This window comes from Ursus americanus, chromosome 14, assembly GCF_024610735.1.
Source record: "Ursus americanus isolate L20-20 chromosome 14, mUrsAme1.1.p, whole genome shotgun sequence".
NCBI lineage: Eukaryota > Metazoa > Chordata > Mammalia > Carnivora > Ursidae > Ursus > Ursus americanus.
In genome coordinates this window covers 61863056-61884198 of record NC_142140.1, presented here as the reverse complement: position 1 = coordinate 61884198, position 21143 = coordinate 61863056, and the positions used below count along the sequence as shown (strand labels likewise).

At 63.7% G+C, this 21143-nt stretch overlaps 1 protein-coding gene across 1 annotated transcript; it reads left to right on the top strand.

Annotated features, from left to right (window-relative positions):
- Positions 1–753: 753 nt before the first annotated feature.
- Positions 754–21143, top strand: KIF1C (kinesin family member 1C). Its single transcript, XM_087867497.1, is given in 24 exon segments — positions 754–870; positions 1958–2078; positions 2320–2450; positions 2871–2947; positions 3301–3480; positions 4102–4167; positions 4543–4721; positions 4815–4926; positions 5043–5120; positions 5250–5315; positions 5401–5476; positions 5997–6075; positions 6266–6411; positions 7568–7737; positions 7897–7976; positions 8095–8170; positions 12399–12478; positions 13293–13387; positions 16195–16278; positions 16607–16793; positions 16910–16982; positions 17935–18543; positions 19825–20070; positions 20072–21143. Coding segments are annotated over 22 exon segments (3312 nt in total). The 5' UTR covers positions 754–870; positions 1958–2078; positions 2320–2344; the 3' UTR covers positions 20519–21143.

Sequence of the window (21143 nt, the reverse complement as noted above, 5' to 3'; positions counted from 1 at the left end):
TTCCCGGTCAGCTCCCGGCGGGCCCCACAGTCCGAGGGCATTGCCCCTTTAACAGCAGTTCCCGGGGCGCTCCCCGGCCCGAGTCGGGACGGCGCGCGCGCCCGGCCGCGTGCGCGCGCGCGCCGGTCCCCCGCCCCTCGCTCCCGCCCCAGCTCGCGCTGCCCGGGCGGGCGCCGGCCGCTGGCGCCGCTGCTGCTGCCGCCCCCGGGGCGCGAGTCCGCCGCCCTCCGCCCGGGGACCCGGCGAGGGGCGGGGGCAGCCCCGAGCCCGCTCAGGATCAGCCGGCCGTCGTCTCACGCCCCCCCTCCCCGCCCCGGGAAGGTCGCCCCCGTGCCCTCCGCCGAGCCGCTCGGGGAGCCCCGCCGCGACGAGGTGAGCGCTGGGGGTGGGGGGAGGGCAGAGGAGGGAGGGGAAGCCCGCCGAGGAATGTGCCGGCTGGGGGGGCGGGGAGCCGGGGTCCCGGCCGGCCGCGGGAGCCGGGGTCATGTGCTGTTTGTCCCGCGGAGGCGCAGAGAGGTGCCAGGCCCGGGGCGGCCGTCGGGCGGCCGGCCGGGAGGGAGCACCGGGTCCGCATGGCCGCCCGCACAGGCCGGGACCCGGGTCCGCGCGGGGATCACCCGGCGGGCTGCGGGCAGGTGCCCCCGGCCGACCCCCGTGCCCGTGCCCCGGCCGCGCCACCCTCTTCCCAGCCCCATAAGCCGCGACGGCGTGACCAAGGCATGTCTCCGTCGTCGTCCCTGCCCTGGTCAGGGTCTGGGGGGTCAAGGCTGTGCTTCCTGACAGCCTCTGTGATCTGAGCTCCTCCCTTCCTGTCCTGGGACACACCAGCCCTGTCCCCCTTCCTGTGCCCTGACCGGGAAGGCTGCAGAGGTGAGGCCCAGCAGAACGGGTGCTTTGGTCCTGTGGGGCCACAGAAGGGGCCCAGCATCCTGGTCTGTCTTCACCAGCCTCCACCCTACTGCCCGTGGGCGTGGGCTGCTCAGCCTCTCCTCCCAGGGTGTGAGCACTCGGGAACCCACATTCCTGCGCTCCAGCCTGGCACCTTCCCCAGGGCAGTGGACGCCATAGCCCTGGCCGCAGGCTGGGGCTGGGACCTGCCTGCTTCCTTTCGGGGAGACCCCAGTGCTTCCCCGTCCCCCAGTAAAGACACAGGTATTTCACAGGGATCCCCCAACAGAGGAGCTCTGGGGGCTGGTGTGATGGATACAGGATGACCCCACCCTCCCCTGCCCATTGTCCTGGATCCTGAGGAGGAAGTGCTGGGGGCTGGGCAAGGGGTTTGGGGCCCACAGGCAGCCCATGGATCCCAGGCCTGGGCTGTACCTCCAGCCCTTGAACTTTGCCCACGGGCAGTTTCTCCCTATGTGGAGGCTGTGGGCTTTAGGTGGGAGCTGGTTTCTACTTCTTGGCTGGCACTGTGGGGGAATTTTAGGGCAGGTTTTATGTTTGGGGTTTTCTCCCATGTCTCTCCTGGGCTCCCACTTTGTGCTGTCACCCCAGAGCTGCCCTCCCTGTCTAAGATTTCTGTGTTTGCAATCTTCTGTGGTTCCTTCCTTTTCTCCTTTCCTTATTTTCTCCACAGCATGACCTGGATTTTGCCTCCTCCTGTCTTGTACGTTTCCCTTTCTTGGTGTCTGTGACTTTCTGTTGCTCTTCTGCCCCTCTTCTTGCCACCGCCAGTATCTTTGCCTCTGTGTCCCTCTCTCTGAACTGCTCTCTGTCTAGCCTCTCTCTCTTTTCTCTATCTGGGTGTCCAGTACACTTGTGAGTGACGAGGAATAAAAATATCACGGTCCCTGTCCTTGGATTCACATTGCTTTCAGCCACTCGGGAGGGACCGCCACCTTCCCCTTTTCTAACCTTACCCCCTGCCCCTGCCCCTGCCCTCTAGCCGCGGAACCCCCGACCCACCTCTGGAGCCACAGGTGCCTCCTAACCACTCTTCCCCCACAACCAGGGTTTCCCCCACAGCCCCAGCTGGTGTGGCCAGGCCCCAAGGGTAGGATGGGGCTTCCCCTACGAGGGCCGGTGGCAGCCAGAGCTGATACAGCCCCCCTGGTCTGGGGCCAGGACGCCAGGTAACTCTGGGATAATGGCCCAGGTCCCTGCGAGCTGGGCTATGGCCGGGGAGAGAGGCAGGAACACTGTTGGGCGTCCCTGAGGAGAGTGACATTTGGGAGGAAGGCCAGAGGGCCAGGAGCTAGGTCCTGAAGGGGCTGGGTAGCTGGGGAAGGGGGTGGAGATGCTGGGAGAAGACCGGAGGCAATGTCTGGGTCCCCCTGGTGGGGTCTGACCATCTCTTCTATTTCTATCCTTCAGCTAAGGAGGGTGAGAGTCGGGAACCATGGCTGGTGCCTCAGTGAAAGTGGCAGTGAGGGTTCGGCCCTTCAACGCCCGTGAGACAAGCCAGGATGCCAAGTGTGTGGTCAGCATGCAGGGCAGCACCACCTGTGAGTGAGTCCCAGGGGCCTGGCCGGGCACAGACAGGGCAGGCAGGCCCACCACGCTGGCCTGGCTGGCTGGGCCGAACCGGGAGGAGGACTAAGCTGGGTGCCCAGCAGGTGCTAGTTGAAAGGGTGGGGGCAGGGTGGGGGCAGGCTGGCCTTTCCATGCTCCAGTCCCTGGGAGGGGGAATGTTGGCCTGGAGCCCTCCATTGCCCAATCGGGGAGGCAGCCCGGTGGGGGGCGGGTCTTGGGAAGCCAAAATTAGCCATGGTGGCTGGAGGGGGGTGGGGAGTATTAAAGGGGAGAGATGAACCAGGACAGAGGTGGGGAGTGGGATGCCTGGACTCCCACAACGTGAGGGAATGGGCAGAAGTCGGGAGTACCTGACCTCGGCCTTCCTGTTTTTTCTTGTCTTGCCCTATCAGCCATCATCAATCCCAAACAGAGCAAGGATGCCCCCAAAAGCTTCACCTTTGACTACTCGTACTGGTCACACACTTCGGTGAGGTTGCTGGGGTGAGGGGAGAGCTCAGCAATGAGGAACAGGGGTTTAGGTCCTGGGGAGGAGGCATTGCTGGGCTAGATAGGACCTCCGTGGGATGGGTTGGGACTGGGATGGGAGGGCCAGGACCCCAGGGTGGGGGTGAGTAGGACCCTTACGGCGTGACCAGGACCGGGGTGGGGGGGATCCCTCGGGATGATGGGTCTGGCGGAGGTGATTAGGACCACGGACGGGTTTTGCTCAGGGCACATAGGACCTTTGGCTGATCAGCAGCGATGGGGGCAGACTGTCGGGACCTAGACCCTGAGGACAGAGTCACCTAGGGCTCTCCGGTCTCTGCCCCGCTTCACCAGGCCGAGGACCCCCAGTTCGCGTCTCAGCAGCAGGTGTATCGGGACATTGGAGAAGAGATGCTACTCCATGCCTTCGAAGGCTACAACGTGTGCATCTTTGCGTATGGGCAGACCGGCGCCGGGAAGTCGTACACCATGATGGGGCGGCAGGAGCCAGGGCAGCAGGGCATTGTGCCCCAGGTACGCCCAGCGGGCGGCGGCCAGGGCCAAGCAGGTTCAGTGCTCCCAGGGAGGAAGGCGGACTGTGGAGCAGAGACCTGGGTCTCTGAGGCTATGGGGACAGGGGTTGTGCTGGAGATAGGGTGGGAGGCTACGTGGACTTCCGGGCCCCGTGGAGAGGGGTCCCTGCCCCCACCAGAAGCAGCAAAGCTTCATGAGAAGAGCCATAGCCTTGTTGTCGGAGAATCCTGGGTTTGGAGCCTGGTTCTGCTACCTCCTACCGTGTTATCTTGTCTCAGACTTATGCATGAGGGCGGTTCCACCCAGACTCGTGTACTGTAGTCAGGGTGTTGATTGTAGAGAAGGTAGATGTGGATAACTGGGAGCTGACTGTAATTCTCCCCGACCGCGGCACAGTGGCCTTGACCATGGGCTCTGGTGTTAGGGTGCCGGCGTTTGCTTCCTGGCTCACCGGATAGTAGGTGGTGGTCCCGGGCACGCATGAACTCCTCTGAGGTTGCTTTCCCATCTGTAAAACGGGAGCACCTAACCTCATGGGTTTGGTGGGGGTTAAACCGAGCCACTTGGGCCAAGGCCCAGCAGGTCCATCGTGAACAGCTGCTTCTCTGTGTCCCCTTCCAGCTTTGCGAGGACCTCTTCTCTCGCGTGAATAAGAACGAGAGTGCTCAGCTCTCCTATTCTGTGGAGGTGAGCCTGGGTCTTGGTGGGGCCCCGGGCCGGGGAGGGGCAGCAGAGGCAAGACTATGGGCAGTGTCAGGACTCAGGCAGCCTCGGGCCTGTCTGCAGCCCCACCCATTACTCATGGCGGCTTTGGGCCGGTAATTTCATCTCTCCGCTCTCGAGTGTGTTCACCCCCGAAATGATAGTCACCGGCCTCCTGCCCAGGGCTGTTGGGTCAGCGAGCCCGCATGTCCGAAGTGCTCAGCACGGCGCCTGGGGCGTCCTGAGGGCTCAGTGTCTGCTAGATGCCGTCAGCTGCGTCGCGTCCGGAGAGTTTAGCGTGATTTTTGTTAGCGATACGTCTGCCACACTTGTCGCTTCGTGCCTGCTTCTCCCGCTCAGGTGAGCTACATGGAGATCTATTGTGAGCGGGTGCGGGACCTCCTAAACCCCAAGAGTCGGGGCTCTCTGCGGGTCCGGGAGCACCCCATCCTGGGCCCCTACGTGCAGGACCTGTCGAAGCTGGCCGTGACCTCCTACGCAGACATTGCTGACCTCATGGACTGCGGGAACAAGGCTCGGTGAGGCCGGGGGCCGGAGCGCAGGGAGAGGGAGCCAGGCCAGGCAGGTGGGGGGCCAGATGCAGTGACCGCTCCCTTCCTCCCCCCGCCCAGGACCGTGGCCGCCACCAACATGAATGAGACCAGCAGCCGCTCGCATGCCGTCTTCACCATCGTCTTCACACAGCGTTGCCACGACCAGCTCACAGGGCTGGACTCAGAGAAGGTGGGGTTCCTCCAGCCCTGGCTACCTGCCCCTGTTCCTTGCTGGGCGTCCCCTCGTCTGCCTGCCCCTCCCGCCTCCCACACCCAAGTGCCTCCTGCCCTTTCCTCCGACCCCAGGTCAGCAAGATCAGTTTGGTGGACCTTGCTGGCAGTGAGCGGGCCGACTCCTCGGGGGCCCGGGGCATGCGTCTGAAGGTGAGGGGGCTGAGGAGGCACGGGTGAGGTCAGTGCTGGCCGCTGCGGGTGGTGGTCTCTGGCTGGGGGGAAGGCGGGTCCGAGTTGGGGAGGGGGCCCCCATGGCCCACATTCTTCGTGCCTTTCCAGGAAGGTGCCAACATCAATAAGTCCCTGACGACTCTTGGGAAAGTGATCTCGGCCCTGGCGGATCTGGTAAGACCAGGGGCTGGGAAGAGAAGCGGCTCTGGGACCGGGGCAGAGGGTGGCTCATCCTGAACCCTTCCTCTTCCATCCCCAGCAATCGAAGAAGCGGAAGTCGGATTTTATCCCTTACAGGGACTCTGTGCTCACGTGGCTTCTCAAGGAGAATCTGGGTGAGGGGCTCCTCTCTCTCTGTGTCCAGGCCCTGCCGCCCTCCCACCGACCCCTCTGATGACGTCTGACGAGTCCCTGTGCCACCGCTAGAATCGCAAATCCCCCAGGGCTCCTCTCTCTCTGTGTCCGGGCCCTGCCACCCTCCCACCGACTCCTCTGATGACGTCTGACGAGTCCCTGTGCCACCCCTAGAATCGCAAATCCCCCAGTCATCCCAACCGTCCCCCGTCCCGGGGGACATCCTTGGAAGATGTCCTGATGCTGAGGCGAGCCACGGCCCTCTCTGACCCAATGCCCACCGCTGGCTTTGTCCTCCTCTCGTTGATCTGTTCCAAAGACATCAGAGGTGTCCCTGACCTCACTCCTCCCCATGTCTGACTGCCAGCTTCTGTGGGGAGTTTCAGGACTGGTAGCTTCACCCCATCTTGGACGGTGACCCTGTCTGACCCCTGACCCTGAGACCCAGCCTGACTGCTCTTAGGCCCTAGCCCAACTGAGCTCTCCCCACTCGTCTTGCAGGTGGGAACTCACGCACGGCCATGATCGCGGCGCTGAGCCCTGCAGACATCAACTACGAGGAGACTCTCAGCACGCTCAGGTGAGGCTCCCGCGGGAGCGGGCGGCCGGGAAGGGGCCAGGAGCCGAGAGGCCGGCAGCTTGGGACCCCGGCCGGGAGACAGGCCACGCTTCAGCCAGACCCAGTGTTTGACAGTCTGGAAGAGGGAGGGAGACAGGCCACGGACCCAGGGGCTTTGGGGCTGCAGCCACCCCGCCCCCTCCTCCCCCAGGTATGCTGACCGCACCAAGCAGATCCGCTGTAACGCCGTCATCAACGAGGACCCGAATGCCCGGCTGATCCGAGAGCTGCAGGAGGAGGTGGCCCGGCTGCGGGAGCTGCTGCTGGCTCAGGGGCTGTCGGCCTCCGCTTTGGGAGGTAGGGCTCCAGGGGAGGGCTGCTCAGGGACGCCCCCACCAGCCTCGTCCCTCGGCTGCCCGCGCCCGGGCCTGAGGCCGGAGAGAGCCCGCCAACCGTGAAGCTCTTCTTATGCCCGGTGGCGTGGACGCAGATATGCAGAGGGGACATCGCAGGTCTTCAGACAATGCAGAGCTAGGGAACCAATTCCCTGGGGGAGTGAGGATTCAGGGGGGCCTTGAGGACCGCGGCAGTGAAGGAGCGTGGATAGATGGCCAGCCCAGCGTTCATGCTTCGAGGAGTAAATCACGTAGGAGAGGCCGTGGGGGCACCTGCCTCCATAGACGGTCTTGTGGACTGGCGGGTTCTGCTGGCTGTAAGCGAAACAACAGTCAGCCATGGAGTGGTTTCGTTGTTTTGTTTTGTTTTTTTAAAGATTTTATTTATTTGACAGAAAGAGATACAGTGAGAGAGGGAACACAAGCAGGCAGAGTGGGAGAGGGAGAAGCAGGCTTCCCGCTGAGCAGGAAGCCTGATGCAGGGCTCCACCCCAGGACCCTGGGATCATGACCTGAGCCAAAGGCAGACGCTTAACGACTGAGCCCCCTAGGCGCCCCTGTGGAGTGGTGTCTACAACGTGACACTCAGCCCCCCGAATGCTGGATGGTGTCCTGGTTAGGGGCTGCATAACCTGTGCCAGCCGCATCACATGTGGACTCGGCGTCTAGTCCCGGGGGCCTTCCCACCGTGGACAGTTGGGGGCCGAGGGGCACAGTGGGGAGAATGGGGGTGTCCGTTCTTGGGAAGAGCAGGGTAAGGTAGACGTGATGTTCCTCTTGCATCTGGAGGGGAGGCTTGCAGAAGGGAAAGTAGTCAGGTCTCTCTTCCCCAGAAGGCACATGTGACGTGGAGCAGATCAGGGCTCACTGCGGCCAAGGACTTTCTGATGGAGTCACCTCTCAGCCTTGTTCAGTAATGAGCTCTCCATGCCTGGTGGGGAACAAGCGGACACCTGGTGCCCATGTGTCAGGGCCGCAGTAGGGGATCTCCCTGCTGGGCGAAGGTTGACCACATGTCTTCCTGAGTCCTGATAGGCTGGTCCCTGCTGAGACCCCCTTGATGTCTCTGACGAGCTCTGTGTTTTCTCAGCCTCTTCTGACCTCTTTCTCCCCATCAGGCCTGAAGGTGGACGAGGGGAGTTCCGGAGGTGTCCTGCCATCTGTGTCATCTCCCCCAGCCCCGCCTTCACCCTCACACCCCTCCACACACAACGGCGAGCTGGAATCCTCATTCTCCCCCAATGCTGAGCCCCAGATTGGGCCCGAGGAGGCCATGGAGAGGCTGCAGGTGGGCAGCTGGAGCTGGCAAGAGGAGGGAGGCTGGGGGCTACTGGGAGTCTAGTTCTCCAAGGCCAGAGTCAAGGAGGAAGGAGGAATCCCGGGGGCAGCCCCCATGGTGGGTACCTGTCCCAGACAGCCCTGAACCCCGCCTGTCGTGTGCCCCCAGGAGACGGAGAAGATTATCGCCGAGCTGAATGAGACATGGGAAGAAAAGCTACGCAAGACGGAAGCCCTGAGAATGGAGAGGTGCGAGGGGCAGGCTGACAGCTGGAGCCATGGAGGGGTGCAGCAGGGAGGGGAGGTCAGGCCCTGCAGGGAAGGAGCTCACGGGTCCCCATAAGACCATTTGTCTCTCTGCCTCCAGAGAAGCGTTGCTGGCTGAGATGGGGGTGGCCGTCCGGGAAGACGGGGGAACTGTGGGCGTCTTCTCTCCAAAGAAGGTGAGTGAGGGTCCACTGAGGGCTAGGAGACCCTGGAAGGGTGAGAGCAGAGGGTTGGGGGGCATGGGTGAGCCCCAACTCTGATCTCTGCGTTTGTCCCGTGCCCACCACCTCCTGTGTGTGGTCCGGCCTCCTGCCGACAGTCAGCCCACGGCCGGTCTCGTTAGGTGTCCATGGCTCTAGAGGCCGCGGACAGATGCCAGGGTGGGTCACTTCGGTGGGGGGGGAGGCGGTTTCAAGAGCTGCTTGGAGTCCACGTGTTAACAAATGTATGTGAGTGTGTGTGTGAGTTCACGTGGAATTTGTCTCTGATTCACGAGAAACAGGCTTTAGTAGTTACCTCCGGGAGCAGGGGGAAGACGCGGGAGGCTGGGGGTGGGCTGCAATGGCCGTGTGTTCACCGTGTGCTCTTCCGTGTCAAATTTTGTGCCCCGTGCGTGGGTCACGTGCTTGGGAACGCAGTCAGACATGCGCTCGTGAGAGGGTGACGGGCAGGGGCATGGGCACTGAACTGTAGGATGTGAGGGTCCGTGCAGCTGGAGACGCGTGGAAACGCTTCCCGGGGACGCGGTTTGGCACTTGGGCCCTGGAGGTCACACAGGATGTGGGTGACAGGAGCCGGGCGAGTGTCAGGCTGAACGTCGTGGCCCGTGTTGGCCGAGCCGGGCGCACCAGCCCCTGCCGCCTGCCTGCTGTGGGGTGGGAGCCCAGGGGAAGGAAGGAGGTGGGGCAGGAGTGGTCAGACTCGCCCGGGGGCAGGAGAGGCCCTTGGTCTTCACTGGCTGGCAGGACACAGGCACGGACCAGTCAGAGGGGACACAGGCTGTAGGCCGCCAGCGTGGCTGTAGGCTGTGTGCGGATGGAGGGTGTCACGGAGGGTGTCGCAGAGGCCCACTGGAGCAGAGTGGGAACTTCTGGTCCTTCCGGGGAGCTGGCCTGGCCTCTCGTCCACAGCACGAAGCTCACGGGATCAGGCCCTGGTCAGGTGCACTGTGCTCAGCGTAGGACGGGGCTTCCTGGAAGAGGTGGGCGGTTATCGGAAGGAGGCCCCTCCTGATCTCATAAGATCGGGGAAGACCTTATGAGAGGGGTTTGTCCTGCCCAGCCTGAGGCACAGCCAGGGAGTGAGAGGGCGTGGCCGGGGTGACTGGGGGCCGGGGCCGGGGCCGGGCCCTCAGCGTTTTGGGGGCCCCTCTATGGTCTGCATCTGGGACGAGGGCCCACAGATGGCTCTCCATGTGGTTTGCAGCTATGCAGGGGTGCTGGGTGCCCCTGATGGGGGGGGATGTTTCCTGGAGGGCATCATGCTGCACAGGGACGAGTGCCACCTCCTAAGGCCCGGGGACCAGCGGACGGGCTTGGTTGGGTTTGGTTTTGAATTGTTCCCGTAAGGGGAACGTGCACGTGGTACTAGGAAGTGAGTGCAGCGGAAGGGAGAGCTTCCCTCTTCTCCGTGGTGCCTGCGCCGTTGCCCGTGTCTGACGCGTTCATCCAGGGGTGGTCTGTGTGCGGACAGGCGTGAGACATGCACACTTGTCCCTATGTCCCCCCACACTGCCCTTCTCTGGACCAGTGGTAGTTCCCTCCCTGACGTTTCTCTGGGGGCAGGGTGTCCACGTTCCGTGTGTTCTTTCTCGTGGTGTCCGAATACTCGAGTGGATGTGGGATTGCGTTGAACCAGCCTCTTGCCCGTGGGCATTTAGGTGGCTTTGTGTTCTTTGACACTGTAAGCCGCATTCCGCTGCGTGGCCTTATGGGTAGGCTTATCGTCTCGAAGACGGATTTCCAGAAGTAGAGGTTTGGGGTCTATGGTCGCCACGTAAGATTTAAGTGTATTTTGCTGAAGTGCCCTCCAGAGATCGCAAGCGTGCCCTTTTACACTCCCCAGAGCGCAGAGGGAGCGACCACGTTCCTGCACCCTTGTCAGCCTTCTGGTCTTTGCTGGCCCCCTGGTGAAGAGGGTGTGTTAGTCTGACTTACTGTCGTGTTCTCTCGGGTGTGAGGCTGCAGGTGTTCGCACGTGAAGCAGCCTGGGTACTGCGGGGGGGGTGGGGGCGGGGCGGCGGAAGCTGCTAGGCTCTGGGTTTGGTGGGGCTGGCACCAGCCTGGAACGCTGTGGCGGGGATCCGGTCCTGCAGGAAAAGCTAGTTGGTCTCCAAGAGAGCGGAGAGCCTTCCCGGGACTCCCACCACTGGGCCCATGGATGTCTTAAATCACTGATTTCCGCCTGGCTCGGGGCCTGCTTCCTGGGAGCCATGGGAGGTGGGCAGGGCCAGACTCTGGGTCCCCCATCCCCAGCCTCGGCCCCAGCATCTCCCTGCTTATCTGCTTAACGTGTTAGGCTCGCAGGTACAGTTTCATCTGAACAAAGGGTTCCCGGGCCAAAGATGGAAAAGCACTGCCCTAAATCATGTCTCCTTTCCCGAGGGATAGATCGCGTTCTGCTTCGAGAGCCCATCTGCGTCTGCCGTTCCCAGAGCAGGCCCGATGCTGTGGCGAGGGAGGCCGTGAGTGGGCCGCGAGGAGGGTGGCGGCCTTGGCAGTTGGGTGCCAGGGTTGGAGTAGGCGCACCCATACGCATTGTATCCACCGCAGCCGACACTGGGCTCGCTGTTCGCGGCGCTCCCAGAGAGCCATGGGCCAGGACCCTGGCTGTTCCCCGCCGTCCCCGCCATGCTGTGCTCTCCTGCCTCGGGGCTCCCGTCCTGACTCTTTTGTCCTCGTCCCCCTCATCCTCAAGGATGAGCCGCTGTGCTGTCCTCCCCCCCTCCCTGAGCTCCGGGGGTCCTTCACTGCTGCTCCCTCCCATGAGCGCCTCCCTGAGGTGGTGGCACTCAGCTCCCCCGGGACAAAGGGACAATGAAGGAGGGAGCTAAGGGAGGGCTTGAAAAGGTCAGAAACTTCCGTGGGACGTCCGTTTCCCACTTGTCGTGGGTTCCACCCCAAGCTGACTCTGTTTCCCCTGCCGAGGGGCCAGCAGCGTCCGGCTGAGGCTCATCTGTGGGTCCCCTGCACTTCCTGGGGTCTGGCAGGTAGAAAGGCCGCAGTAAATCCTCACAGAACGCGGGCAGGGGATCTCGTGTTCGGGTGGAAGGCTTCCGGACGCTTTGTGGATGAGGTGGCCCTTGAGACAGACCTTGAGGAACAGGAAGTGAGTGGTTTTGACCCGGGTGGGGGGTGCTGGGAACCTGGGAGCAGCTCCCGAGGGCGGTCAGGGATGCAGGGGGACTGCTTCCGGAGCGGGTGCTCTGCTGTCCACAGGGCAGGAGCGCAGAAGGCGAGGGGGCACCTGGGACGGGGCTGGGACGCGTGGGCTGGGGTTCTGACCTGGAGGCCCAGGGGTACCTGTGTGAAAGCAGGCTCGAGTCAGGCGGCCGCGGGGCGCCAGCCAGAGAGGTCTGGGTAGAGAACCATCCCGCTCGCCAGTGCTGCGTGCGGGCAGGAGGCAGGCCTGGGCGGGGAGGGCCAAAGGAGGCAGCGGACAGAAGGGAGGGAGACTTCCCTGGGCTGGGCCGGCAGGGCCGTGAGGGGGGTGGAGAGCTGAGGCCGGCTCTCGGGCTGCCCAGAGTTCCATGCCTGTGCCGGGCGGGGGTGTCGGCAGAGAAACTGCAGTCGGGAAAGGTGCTTCCGGGGACGGCACTGGCTGGGCTCTTGGTACAGGACGGCGTCCTGACCAGCCAGCCAGGTGTGCAGCCTGGGTTCGGTCGGGGAGGCCCCGGGTGAGGCAGCCTGGGGCGGCCGCGGGAAGAGCGGGGAGTCTGCCGTGAGCAGCAGGTCTCTTGGTGTTACTTGCTTTTGCATCGAGCTGATACTTCCTACTTTTCAATGATAAAAGTCGTCTGTGTTCCTAGGAAACTCGAGCTGGAAAGAGAGGTGGGAAGTGGGGTCCCCTCACCCAGCGCCCACTTGCACTCTCCACGCGGGGCCAGCGGCACGCTGAAGGGAAATGAGACAGGGAGGCAGGGGGACGGAGAGGGGGACGGGGAAAGCAGAGGCGAGGGCCAGGGGATCCTGAGGTCTCTGTCGGGGACAAGGATGGCTCGGCCCACGCAGGGGACTTGGGGCCGTCGGGGAGCCGGACGGGTGGGGCCGGTCTGTAGCCCTTTGTGTGTGTGGAGGTGGTGTGTAAGTGAGGGCCGGGGGGTGGGAGAGCTCCCCAAGGTGGGGGTGCAGCAGGCAGGGCTGGCACCCTCCCCCGACGCCTCTGACCGCTCCCCTCCTCCCTCAGACCCCGCACCTGGTGAACCTGAACGAAGACCCGCTCATGTCCGAGTGTCTGCTCTACCACATCAAAGATGGCGTCACCAGGTAGCCTGTACCCCGCGTCTGTGGGGCAGCCTCTCCCTGTGCGGTGTGGTTGCAGACCCACGGCTACACCGGTGACTCCCTTTTCCCGTGACCTTCCTGGAGACACCCCAGAGCTCAGACAGCTGCCTGCGCAGCCCAGCTCGCCCCCTGGGCTTCCTGAGAATTTGCAAGCCTGGCTGCTCAGTGGCCATCCCCTGCACCCACCACTTTGGGAGGGGTGAGACGCCCCCGGGGACTAGCCTGGCTGTAGGGATAGCTCCCCGATTTCCTGGGGCAGAGGAGTGGGCGGAAGCCCAGACTGCCGCGTTCTTAGCCATGGCATCCCTCACGGTGTGGAGCAGTGCCCGCAGGGTGGGTGGCTTTGCCGGCTAACGCCAACAAACCCCCGGGACTCGGGCCCTCCGAGGTCACCTCCCGGAGCCAGTGGGGTGAGGGTGCCCCTTCTCCCACCATAGGCACATACAGCTGTCCTGGGCGATAACCCTGGGTAAGGAGGGAGCCCTCAGGGCAGTCAGCCCTTGGGGTGGGGGGAGCCCGCGCTGAGGGTGCCCGGCCCGCTCCAGGCTCCCTTTCCCCTCCCGTAACACGGTCGGACACGGGCTTCTGAGTCAGGTGGGTGTGGGCTCGGATCCCAGCTTTAGCACTGCCGGGCCGTGTGACCTTGGGCAGGTTCCTTTAGTTTCTGAGCCTCTGCTTCCTGATGTGTGAAATGCGAGGAACTGCCTGACTTAGGGAGTTGGGTGAACTTGCGTTCAGGAGGGGCGTGGCGGATGTCTGCCACGTGCTCAGGAAACGTCGGCCCTTGCTTCCCCAGGGTGGGCCAGGTAGATGTGGACATCAAGCTGACCGGGCAGTTCATTCGGGAGCAACATTGTGTGTTCCGGAGCATTCCTCAGCCGGATGGAGAAGGTAATGTTTGGGGTGAGAGCGGAGTGGCCACTGAACACAGCCCCATCCCACACTGGATACAGACACCGGGGAGGGTCCCCATCCTGGGAGCGCGGCCGTGTCCCTGGCCTCAGAGGGGCCTCGAGCTCAGGTGAAGCTCTAGCTGTCTCCACCTGCCCTGGGAACACGGTCTGCTATGGTGGGCAGGGAGCAGCGGGGGCCCCAAGGCTGACCCAGAGCACCGTGGCACACGTGGGAGTGACATTTGGTGAGGAGGTGGTCCTGCCCTCTTCCTTGATTCTTTTAGCCTCAGATAGCACCCTGGTTATTTACTATGAAAAGCTGTATTTGTTTTGGTGGGATATCTGAGTTTATCTCTGCAAAACCCGCTTCTGTCCAGTGATGACCACAGAGGCTCCTGGCCCCTGTGTCCCTCTGGCTCCAAGACCCTCAGAGATTTTTAGCCCTAATTTGGCCATAGCAGCGAAAGCGTCGAGGAATCACAAGACGTAAGGGTGAAGGTGGCAGTCTGTCTGATTTGTCAACAAACCAATGCTTGTGCAGTTCAGAGTGGTTTCTGTTTTTGTTTTTTTAAACATTATTTTTGAGAGAGAAAGAGAGTGAGTGCGTACGCACATGCGTGCCAGTGGGGGGAGCAGAGGGAGAGGACCTTAAGCCAACTGCACGCCAAGCGTGGAGCCCGACGTGGGGCTCGATCTCACGACCCTGAGATCACGACCTGAGTCGAAATCAAGAGTGCACGCTTACCCAACTGCGCCCCCCGGTGCCCCCATGCTGTGTGTCGAGGTTGCCTTTTTGTCCTGGGCCAGTCATTGTTTTAAGAAGTGGAACAATTTGGGTTTACTCGGGCCCAAGTGGAGCCGGGCCCTGGGAATGTGTAGGGCAGGGAGGCAGGGTGCGGTACATGGGGGCGCTCCCTCACCTGAGCCCGTGCGTGGGCCTCAGAGGCTGAAGGAGGGGATGGGGACATGGGGCACCTGTGGTCAGCCATTGTAAGATCAGGAAGGGCTCCGTTGGGCTTTGGTGGGGGTCAGGGTTGGCAGCGGAACGCAGCGGGCTGCGAGCTCGAATCAGGTCGGCCCCGTGGGCTTCTGCTGAGTTCCTGTTCTGTGGTCACCTCCAGCCACGTGCTAGGTGACAGCCAAAACCACACAGGGCCTGCAGAGCGTGCCCCCTCTCGCGAGCACAGAGTGTGTCTGGGGAGGTGGCAGGCAGGCCCAGAACAGTTCCTCAGCTGTGAAGGCAGATGCTGATTCCGGGCCCCAAAGCGTGGGGGCCGTAAAGGTTGGGTCGCGTGCGGCAGATTGAGATTGGAGGTGGGAGCCGGGCAGAGCGGACTGGGCAGCACAGCGGGCCTGTGGACGGGGAGGAACAGTTCTCCCTGACCCTCCAGCTCGTGCGGCTGCCCATTCTCACGCAGCCGCCAGGGGAGGGAACCGCGGCTCGCGGGGTTGGGGCATGCGCCCAAGACCACGCAGCTAGACGCTGGCAGACGGCATCCGGACGCCCCGTGGCCGGCTCGGAGGCTGTGCTCTCAGCTCTGCCTCCGTGCAGGTGGCTGTGGGCGCGAGGACTTGGACAAGGTGCTCTCCCTGCCAGGCCCCGCTTCCTCCGTCACGCCGTCCCTGCGCCGCTAGATTTTCTGCTGATTGACTTGTTGTCTGAGCCGCTAAGCGAGCTCTGTGACAGCCGGGTGTCTCCAGGGTATTTTCAGGACCTAAAATAGCGCCTGGCACATGGGAAGGGGGCAAGGTACTTGCGGACTGAGTGAATGAATTTGGGGGCGTGGTGGGAAAGGGAGGGAGAGACCGGTACCCCCCATGACCACCCCCCAGCCCTCTCCTCTGCCACCGCCTTCCTCCTGCCCGGCCCTCGAGGTGACCAGGTGATGGATCGAGTCTGCCTTCGAGCTTGCGCTCCGAGGCTCCCCGTCCCGTCACCAGCCCTCTTGCTCCTGGAGCTGCGTTCTCTGCTTGCCTTCCTCTCCCACAGCCTCATGCCACAGTCCTTCCTGCTTGCTTTATTACTTTTAGTGGACACAGGAACTCAGGTCCACGTAGCGATTTCTGTGAGCCTTCCAAGCATTCTGTAAGGAAGGACGTACTCACCCCGGCTTACAGAAGCCACGGAGATCAGACAGCTTGCCCAGCAGCCCTCCCCTCAGGCACTGCCGAGGGTCCGTGATGGTGGGGCGCTGCTCCTGGAGGGCGGGGAGCTGCCCTGTGCTCCGTGCCCAGCGAGCAGCAGGCTCTGGGGCTGTGTACGGACTGAGGCGCACCTCGATAGATTTTTGAGTCGGCTCGGCTCTGTCTTGTCTTGTGGACACAGTGCTCTGCTGGCTGCAGCTTGGGAAGGGCAGGCAGGGGGCAGTCTGCAAGGTGCATCAGGCAGTGGGCTGGGGGCTGTGGGAGGAGCCCGGGCTAGGCCAGGGAGAGCATCTGTGGGAAAGGAAGGAGTGCCCATCTGCGGGGGGCGGGTGCAGAAGTCACAGCCTGCCAGCTGCTGGACACGAGAGACCCAGCCCTCGGAGAATGACTGCTTTGCCGAGCCCCTGCTGGGGAGGATGGGGGGCACCAGGGAGCCCCTGCAGAGGCTTCTGGAATTGTAGCTGGGGCTCTAACCCTCCTTCTGCTCTTCCTTTCCTGTGCTGCCTGCCACCAGAGGGGCCGTGGCACCCCTGACAGGTACTGGGGGGTGGGCCTGGGGGTGTATGCACGTGTTCTGGGGGTACTGCAAGAGGGGCGTCTATGACTGTCACCCCCTCCCCCAGGGTCTAATGGCCCCATTTCCTCTCTCCCTCTGCGCAGTGGTGGTCACCCTGGAGCCTTGTGAAGGGGCCGAGACCTACGTCAACGGGAGACTGGTGACCGAGCCCCTGGTGCTGAAGTCAGGTAGAGGAAGCCGGGTGGGAGCCGGAAATAAGCAGGAGACAGCGTGGGCATGTGAAGGAGGAAGGGGCCAGGAAGCGATGAGGGACTCAGCTCTCCGTGTCCCTTGTGGCCCTGGGGAAGCAGGAAAAGGGTGCCAGGCTCCCCCGATTCCCTTTGGCTGTCAGGGAGGAGAATCAGCAGGGACTCTGACTACTGTCAGACTCGGAGTGCTGGGAGAGAGATGGTGTCGGGGTCCTGGACTTGTGGGCGGGGCCCCGTACCCCGTGGGCATGGGGGTGGCTTTGGTGCTGTGGGGGAGCAAGCCCACCTTCTCTGCTCCCCTCCCCAGGGAATAGGATTGTGATGGGCAAGAACCACGTTTTCCGCTTCAATCACCCGGAGCAGGCGCGGCTGGAGCGGGAGCGAGGGGTGCCCCCGCCCCCCGGGCCGCCCTCCGAGCCCGTCGACTGGAACTTTGCCCAGAAGGAACTGTTGGAACAGCAGGGCATTGACATCAAGCTGGAGATGGAGAAGAGGTACGGGGCGAGGGTGCTCTCTGGGCTGTCCCCCCAACCCCTGTCGTCGGCCACCCCATTGCGGTGGCTCCAGAGCCCCGAGCAGCTCTTCTTCCCTCCCCCTTGCCCCCCCCCAGGCTGCAGGACCTGGAGAATCAGTACCGGAAGGAGAAGGAGGAGGCTGACCTTCTGCTGGAGCAGCAGCGACTGGTGAGGGCTGGGCAGGGCATGGGGGTGGGGAGCGCATGCGCAGAGGGACGGGGGGGGAGGGCGCTGGAGGTGCAGGGGGCGCACGCGCAGAGGGACTGGAGGGGGTGTGGGAGGGGCCAAAGGCGCATGCAGACACGGACTGGATTGGGGGGAGCAGGTGGTGCGGGAGCAGGTGGTGCGGGAGCAGGTGGTGCGGGAGCACATGCGCGGAGGGAACAGAGGAGGCAGGGTGCAGGAGGGGCGGGGCGTAGGTGCAGAGGGACTGGATTGGGGGGAGCAGGTGGGGCGGGGGCGCACGCGAAGAGGGACTGGATTGGGGGGCAGGGCATGGGGGACACACACGGACTGGAGAGGCGGTGGGGGGGCGTGTAGAGGGCATGCAGAGTGGCATGATAAGGGCCAGTGGGGCGCAGGGGGTGCAGAGAGGGGCACAGGTCAGTAGAGGCGGGAGATGGGCTGGCTGTTCTTTAGTCCGACTGCTTTCAGTTCATGCTGTCTGAGCCAGAGTAGGGAGTGGGCGTTGGGTCGAGGGGTGGCCGTGGCGTTTAGGAGAAGACAAGACAGGACGGTGACTCCAGGAGCAGACTGGGTACAGGGAGTCCCCTCCGCCCACTCGAGTAGGGCTTCCTGGACTCGACCTTCCTGATTTTTACGTATCCAAGTACCGCCTGTGCGGTCATTGACTTGAGGTTGTTGTTTAAGCGGACTTACTCTTCAGTGTGCGGTCTGGTGCTGAGCGCCGATCTCTGTGCGGGCCACGCGGACTCCCTATAGCTACCGCTCCTGCTTGCCCATCGCGCTCTGCCAGCCGCTGTCCATGCGCCTGGCGTCCTTAACTCCTCAGCGAGTGTCTGCGAGGGAGGCTTGTTCCTTCCCTCCTGCAGCCGAGCGGGGGTCCAGCGTGCTCGGCAATGTCCTTACCCCCCGCCCCGTTCTCTCTCTCTGGCCCCAGTATGCGGACTCGGACAGCGGCGATGACTCGGATAAGCGCTCCTGTGAGGAGAGCTGGCGGCTCATCTCCTCGTTGCGAGAGCAGCTGCCGCCGACCACGGTGCAAACCATCGTCAAGCGCTGTGGCCTGCCCAGCAGCGGCAAGCGCAGGGCCCCTCGGAGGGTCTATCAGATCCCCCAGCGGCGGCGGCTGCAGGGCAAGGACCCCCGCTGGGCCACCATGGCCGACCTGAAGATGCAGGCCGTGAAGGAGATCTGCTATGAGGTGGCCCTGGCCGACTTCCGCCACGGGCGGGCCGAGATCGAGGCCCTGGCTGCGCTCAAGATGCGGGAGCTGTGTCGCACCTACGGCAAGCCCGAGGGCCCCGGGGACGCCTGGAGGGCCGTGGCCAGGGATGTGTGGGACACGGTGGGCGAGGAGGAAGGCGGCGGAGGCGGCGGCGGCGAGGAGGGCGCCCGCGGGGCCGAGGTGGAGGACCTGCGGGCTCACATCGACAAGCTGACGGGGATCCTGCAGGAGGTGAAACTACAGAGCAGCAGCAAGGACCGCGAGCTGCAGGCCCTGCGGGACCGCATGCTGCGCATGGAGAGGGTCATCCCTCTGACCCAGGTGCGGAGCGCCGGCCGCGTGCGCCCTCCCCCTTCGCTCCTCCGCCTGTCCCGCTCCCGGTACAGGCGCCTCCGCTCAGTGTAGTTAGCGAGTCCCGGCCTCGCCTCCTGGGGCGCGGACCGAGAATGCAGATCTCTGAGCGCCTGCTCAGTTCGAGCCTGGGGACGAGTCTGCGTTTGTAACGGGTACCCAGGGGTGTCAGAGGTACAGCAGAGCTTGAGAAGCCCCGTAGGACGCGCACAGTTCTGAAGTCGCGGCTGGAGGCATGTGCGCGTGCGCCCCGGGGACCTCCCCCCCCCCCCCCCCCCCCCCCCGGGACCGATGCCTGAGCAGCAGCCGTGCTGGGCACTCCTCCTGCACCCCTCATCTAACCCTGACAACAGCCCTTGAGGGGCAACCCTGGCTTGCATGGATTCACTGAACAAGTAAACATCTGAGCACCTACTGTATGCCAGGTGCTCACTACTCACTGCGGTTCCTTGCGGCGGACACTTTGTGCTGTGTTCCCGCTTGCCTTCCCTGACGCATGACCAGCAGCCACGAGCCGGCTGGGGGTTATTGACGGCTTACCTTCTCCTGCCGTTGCCTCCTTGCTGGTCCTGGATCCCGCTGGGCACCTGCCGCCTTGAGGCCTTTGCGCCTAGAGCGCCTTCCCCGCACTTCTCCGGGTGTTTGCTGCAGTGACAGCCTCGCAGTGGACCCCGGTGGCAGCCACCTTCACCCCGGCTCCCGTCCCCTTCCCTGCACTGCTCTTCGCCCAAATGTACACTTTTCTATAAAGCACATCACGTCCTTCGTTACAGCTGCTCTTCTGTGATGGGAATCGTCTGTGTTGATAATAGTAGACACTTCTGACTTCTCACGGCAGCATAGTCTATCTGCTGTGCTCTGTATTTTCTCATTCATTGATCAGCTGTCTCTCCCCCTAAATGATGGCAGGTGTTTCTCTTACGTTGGCAAGGACTGCTCCATCCCCGGGGCACATTATTTAATCAGTAGGATTTACCAGGTGCCTGCTCCATGCCAGACCCGAGCGACACGCTTTACGGGGTTAGCGGTTAATCCTTCCACCAGCCCTGTGCAGTACATACACGAGGATCTGGGCACGGGGAGGTTACTAGCCAGGGAGCAGACCACAGCCACAGAGAGTGGCAGGCCAGGATCAGCTCAGATCTCTGTCCCAGACGCCTTGTCGCCAAGCCCCTCTGCAGCTCCTCTGCCCTCAGCTGCTCAGCGCTCGGCTCTCCTCACCGCCCTTCTCTGTCGCCCTCTTCCCCCCAGGATCACGAGGATGAGAACGAAGAGACCAGGGAAGCCGCCTGGGCTGCGCCCCCGGGGTCGGAGGAGGCGGCGGAGGAAGCCCCCGGCGAGCGCGCGCCCCAGGCCCCGGCAGCACGGCCCTCGTCGCCGCCCCTGTCCAGCTGGGAGCGGGTGTCGCGGCTCATGGAGGAGGACCCCGCCTTCCGCCGGGGTCGCCTGCGCTGGCTCAAGCAGGAGCAGTTGCGGCTGCAGGGACTGCAGGGCGCGGGGGGGCCGGGGCGGGGGACTGCGCCGGCCCCCCGCCCGTTTCGTGCCCCCTCACGACTGCAAGCTGCGCTTCCCCTTTAAGAGCAACCCCCAGCACCGGGAATCGTGGCCGGGGGCAGCGGTCGGGGAGGCCCCCGTGGCGCCCCAACCCCCGGAGGAGGTCGCGCCCCCTCCGGCCGCCCCCGCGCGCCGGCCCCCGAGTCCTCGGAGGTCCCACCGGCCCCGCAGGAACTCCCTGGACGGAGGCGGCCGGTCCCGGGGAGGCGGGTCCGCGCAGCCGGAACCCCAGCACTTCCAGCCCAAAAAGCACAACTATTACCCCCAGCAGCCCCAACCGTACCCGGCGCAGCGGCCCCCGGGACCCCGCTACCCACCCTACACTACTCCCCCGCGCATGAGGCGCCAGCGCTCGGCCCCTGACCTCAAGGAGAGCGGGGCCGCCGTGTGAGCCCAGCCCGGCCGGGCGGCAGGGGGAAGCCGAGCCGGGAGCGGAGCAGCCGCCGGAGCCGCCGCTGCCCCAGGAGCCCGGGGCAGGGAGGCGGACAGGTGGGCGAGAAGGTCCGAGTAGGTGCTGGACGGCGTGGGAGAGGCTGGGCCGGAGGCTGGAGGAAGGAAGCGCGCACGGAGTTGCCCGGAGCGAACCAAAGTGAAGGAAGAGGATGGGAGCTGCCTCGGGGCGCCCCTCGGGGGGGGGGGTCTCCACAAATGCTGCTAGGGGTGGGGTGGGGGGCTGGGGTGCTGCGTAGCCAATGTTTGACTTTCTTTTCAACTGGGGCAAAGGGGAGAGGACCTAGGGTGAGGTGTGTTCTCTTCCGGGCCCCTGTCTGTCTGTCTGTGGTGGGCTTCTGTTTCCAGGGAGGTGAGGCGTCGTGCGATCGCAAGTCATTCCCCTCCCCTTCCAGGCCTCCTGCTATATTTGGGGGACCTGTCTGGATTCTGGTTTGGCTGGGGTCCCATGAGGATGTGGGGCCCTTCAATAAAGGAGAGCGACACAGGGAGCTTGGTGCTGGTGCTGGTTTGGTTTGGGTTTTAACGGAGGTGTAGATTACCTAAGTAAAGTGCACAGATTCTAA